The sequence below is a fragment of the Colletes gigas genome, unplaced genomic scaffold (genome assembly GCF_013123115.1).
Source record: "Colletes gigas isolate AHSC1104 unplaced genomic scaffold, ASM1312311v1 Colletes_gigas_Sc00118, whole genome shotgun sequence".
In the NCBI taxonomy this organism is placed as follows: Eukaryota; Metazoa; Arthropoda; class Insecta; order Hymenoptera; family Colletidae; genus Colletes; species Colletes gigas.
Genome location: NW_025106742.1, coordinates 94,297 through 98,426, shown reverse-complemented (window position 1 = coordinate 98,426; position 4,130 = coordinate 94,297). Strand labels below are relative to the sequence as shown.

The following is a 4,130-nucleotide window of genomic DNA, read 5'->3' as shown; positions in this document are numbered from 1 at the left end:
ACGTAAAAAGACGAATACACATTTTTTTTAGAGGATTCGAAAATAATAGTTATTTGAAGTGGGAGGATATGGAATACGTAAAATTCCTTGTGTCAATAACGTATCCACGAAAAGGAAATTAACGAAAAGTGATCGTAGTTCGTTATTGTGATATAAATCCGTAATTTAATAACGACCAGCACTGTTGCTGATAACGAATAAGTCTGTTTAAAAAGCCCGGATAAATATTTTCGTACGAGAATTTTAAGAATTATTGCCGGAAACAAGCCATAGCTTGCGTTAAATTTAAAAATGAATGATTACCAATAAACTGACTAAAACTCACCCTTGTCGAAAATGCACCTGTAACTTGAAAACTTGTGTCACTGGGTCACTGAACCGATCCTGGTCATCGATGGACGAGCCCAGTGCACAGCTGATCCCAGGTATACGACACTACCCAAAGTTAAGGGTCGCAATGTCAGGTGCGTCCAGGTCAACGTATCGAATATTCACTTCACGTTTTCGTTAATTTCCTTTTCGTGGATACGTTATTGACACAAGGAATTTTACGTATTCCATATCCTCCCACTTCAAATAACTATTATTTTCGAATCCTCTAAAAAAAATGTGTATTCGTCTTTTTACGTTACACGTGATTTTCATCTATTTATCCTTTATTCATCATTCACTTTAAATAACAAACAAACCATGACAACGTGTTCGATTTTATTTGCTACGCCTTTTTCATTTGCCATTCTACGCAATTTTCCTCGTTGCATGCCGAGTTGCTTGTTCACAAGTCGCAGCGCGGCGCGTAGCCACGCTAGCACGGCGCGTAGCCATGCTAGCATGGGAGCTCGGGCGGAAAGCGCGCGATCTGATTGGTCGGTGCTTTTTGTTAATATCTCGTTAACGAAACCCCGGAGAGCATTTTCACAAAGGAAAAAGTTGTTTGCAATCATCCCCCGAATCACCCCCTTTAAGGACCCGCAACATCTTTGGGACACCCTGTAGACTGCGGCATAGTCCTCGGCGGGAAATAAATCGTCGCAAGACATTTAAGAATGCATCGGTACTTAAATCTATAGCTAGCTCTAAATGAATTGCCTTTGTCACGAAACAGACAAAATACACAAGTAGGCCTTCGATGTGACCCTCGTACGTATTTTTTCCTTTATGAATACCGGGCCTGCATAATCCACGCCGCATACAGAAAATGGGCGCGTTGGGATAATTCGTACGGCAGGTAAATTCCCCATCAGGTATTCTTGAGTCACGGGTTTAGTCCTGAAGCATCGAACGCAATTTCGTATTGTGTTTTTTATAAGAATTTTACCTGAAAGCGGCCAATATCGTCTGCGTAACGACGATAGAGTCGCTTGACAGCCTGCGTGCAATAACCTTAAATGTTCATGTGCGACTAGAAGTTTTGTAAGATGATGTTTCGATGGCAGTATGACGGGATGTCGTTGATTAAAGGGAAGCTGGGCTTCTTTCAATCTACCGCCCACCCTGATCAGTCCAGTTTCATCAATAAATGGATTCAAAGATCGTAGTGTACTGGATTTTGGGAGCGCTTGCCCAGTCCTTAATTTCTTAAGTTCCTCCAGAAAACAATCTGATTGTGTAATTTGAAGAAGACGGATTTCGATATCTTTCAATTCCTTTACTGAAAGGTAACCCGTGTGTACACTGGTAGTATCTTCTGACCTATTCACTACCTTGATGCGATTATGAATACGGATTCTTACGTTTTTTACAAACCGTAGACAATATGTGATCGTGCGTAGGAGTCGCGTGAATGAAGAAAATCGTTCGAATAAATGTTCCTTTTTTACTGCAATGAATGCACACTGTACTTCGTTAACGTCTGGTGTTTCAGTTGTATGTGGTTCTATTGCTGGCCAGGTGGCTGTGTCCCTTTCTAGCCATGAAGGTCCGTTCCACCAAAGGGTTGCCGAAACAAGTGACGAAGGGTTGACTCCACGCGATATGATGTCCGCAGGATTTTCCTTTGATTGCACATACATCCAAATTCCGCGAGATAGTTCCTGGATTTCGGACGTCCTGTTGGCCACGAATGTCTTCCATTTACTGGGTGATGATTTGAGCCATGCAAGCGTGATCGTAGAATCACACCAGTAGTACTCGTCGCAGGATAATCGTAACGCTTGCCGCACCTTTCTTGTAAGTCGTGCCAGCAGTACTGCTCCACATAGTTCTAATCTTGGGAGAGTGATTACCTTTAATGGAGCTACGCGTGATTTTGCACATATTAACTTAGTGGTCCATTGTCCGTTGTTGAACGTCCGCAGATAAAGACAGGCTCCGTAGGCCTTCTGGGACGCGTCACAAAACCCATGCAATTCAATTTTCTCAGCTTCTGCAGCTAATACATGACGAGGAATAATAATGTTATTTATTGACCCAAGTTCCTCGCGAAATGTTGTCCATCGTGAATGGAGATGTTGGGGCAATGATTCATCCCAGGAAACTTGTAGCTGCCATAGTTCTTGTAATAATATTTTGGCTTGAATAGTAGCTGGCCCAATCAGTCCGAGGGGGTCAAAAATCTGGGAAATGTCCGATAATATTGTTCGTTTTGTGACACGATGTTCAAATGGTTTTTGCACTAAGAATCGCAGTATGTCCATCTGCGATTCCCAGAGAAGTCCGAGCGTTTTTATCTCCTTGTCGGATGTAATGTGTACGTGGGATTGTATTCCATCCGATGGATTCAAAATACGCGACTCGTTCGTTGCCCATTTCCGGAGTTCAAAACCCGATGTTGCCAGGATAGATGATACGTCATTTTTTAATTTGATCGCTTCTTCTAAACAGTCCGTGCCAGTCAAAAGATCGTCTACGTAGAAATCTTCCAAGATTATACGACTGGCGGCTGGAGAATCTTCTGCATAAATTTCTCCAATGCATTGCAAGGTTCTGGTCGCCAGGAAAGGTGCGGATGTTGTCCCATACGTCACAGTATTTAATTCATACGTTTTAATTGGCAAGGTACTATTTTCTCGCCATACTATTTTTTGGAAGCGACGATCTTCCTTACGTACGCGTATTTGGCGATACATTTTCGCGATATCTGCTGACAGAACATACCGATGTTTGCGGAAACGTAATAAAATTGACAGTAGATCCTCTTGTACCACTGGCCCAGCCATCTGTACATCGTTCAGGGATAGTCCAGATGTAGTTTTTGCGGATCCATCAAAAACTACGCGCAATTTTGTGGTGCTGCTGCTCTCCTTTATGATGGCGTGATGCGGTAAATAGAATCCATCTTCACGTTGCTCCTCGTTTAGTTCCGTCATGTGTCCAAGTTCTTCATATTCCCTCATAAAGGCAATATATTCTTGTTGAATCTGCGGTTGTTTGGTCAACCTTCGTTCCAATGCAAGTAGTCGGCGTTCTGCTTGTTGTCTCGAATGTCCTAGTCCGTTGATCTCTTCCTTGAAGGGAATTGCAACCACGTGTCGTCCGTCGTTATCCCGAGTTGAAGTTGACAGGAAATGTTTCTCGCAATAATGATTTTTGTCGATGAGACGTCCTTCATCAATACATTGTTCAATTTTCCAGAAATCCGCTACTTGATTATGTAACTGTTGATTCGTTACAACATGGCACGTGGTTCGTGTTTGTGTTGTAAGATGTGCGCGAGTCATATTACCAATGATAATCCACCCGAGCTGTGTCTTTTGTAATGATGGGTAGTTCGGACCTAAAGAGTGGCGTCCGATGCACAATAGGTCCCAAAACATACCTGCTCCGATAATCATATCGATTTCCCCGGGTTGATGGAAATGGGGGTCCGCGAGCATGATATGTGCAGGAATCGGTAAATCAGATAAGTCGATGTGTGTGCTTGGAATATTTCCGGTTATTTTCGGTAATAATAGACATGAAATTGATGTGGTGAATCCATTGAATCTTGATGTTAATTTTACGCATGATTGATATTGTAAGTTACGTGCTAAATTTCCTATTCCCGAAACTCTAATGTTCGTTGTACTACACGGAAGTCCTAGTTTTTTAATCAGCGCGTCAGTGATGAAGTGAGACTGAGATCCTGAGTCTAACAATACTCGACATTTCTGCCTATGTCCCTTACAATCATTTATACAGGGTGAGGCATT

The 4,130-nt window shown here is 42.4% G+C and overlaps 1 protein-coding gene across 1 annotated transcript; it reads right to left on the bottom strand.

Annotated features, from left to right (window-relative positions):
• Nucleotides 1-1,318: 1,318 nt before the first annotated feature.
• LOC122404184 lies at nucleotides 1,319-3,659 on the bottom strand (the record flags this gene model as incomplete). Its single annotated transcript, XM_043408114.1, has 2 exons — nucleotides 1,821-3,659; nucleotides 1,319-1,703 (listed from the first exon to the last, which is right to left on the bottom strand). Coding segments are annotated over exons 1-2 (2,224 nt in total), but the record flags the coding sequence as incomplete, so codon positions are not given.
• Nucleotides 3,660-4,130: the final 471 nt, after the last annotated feature.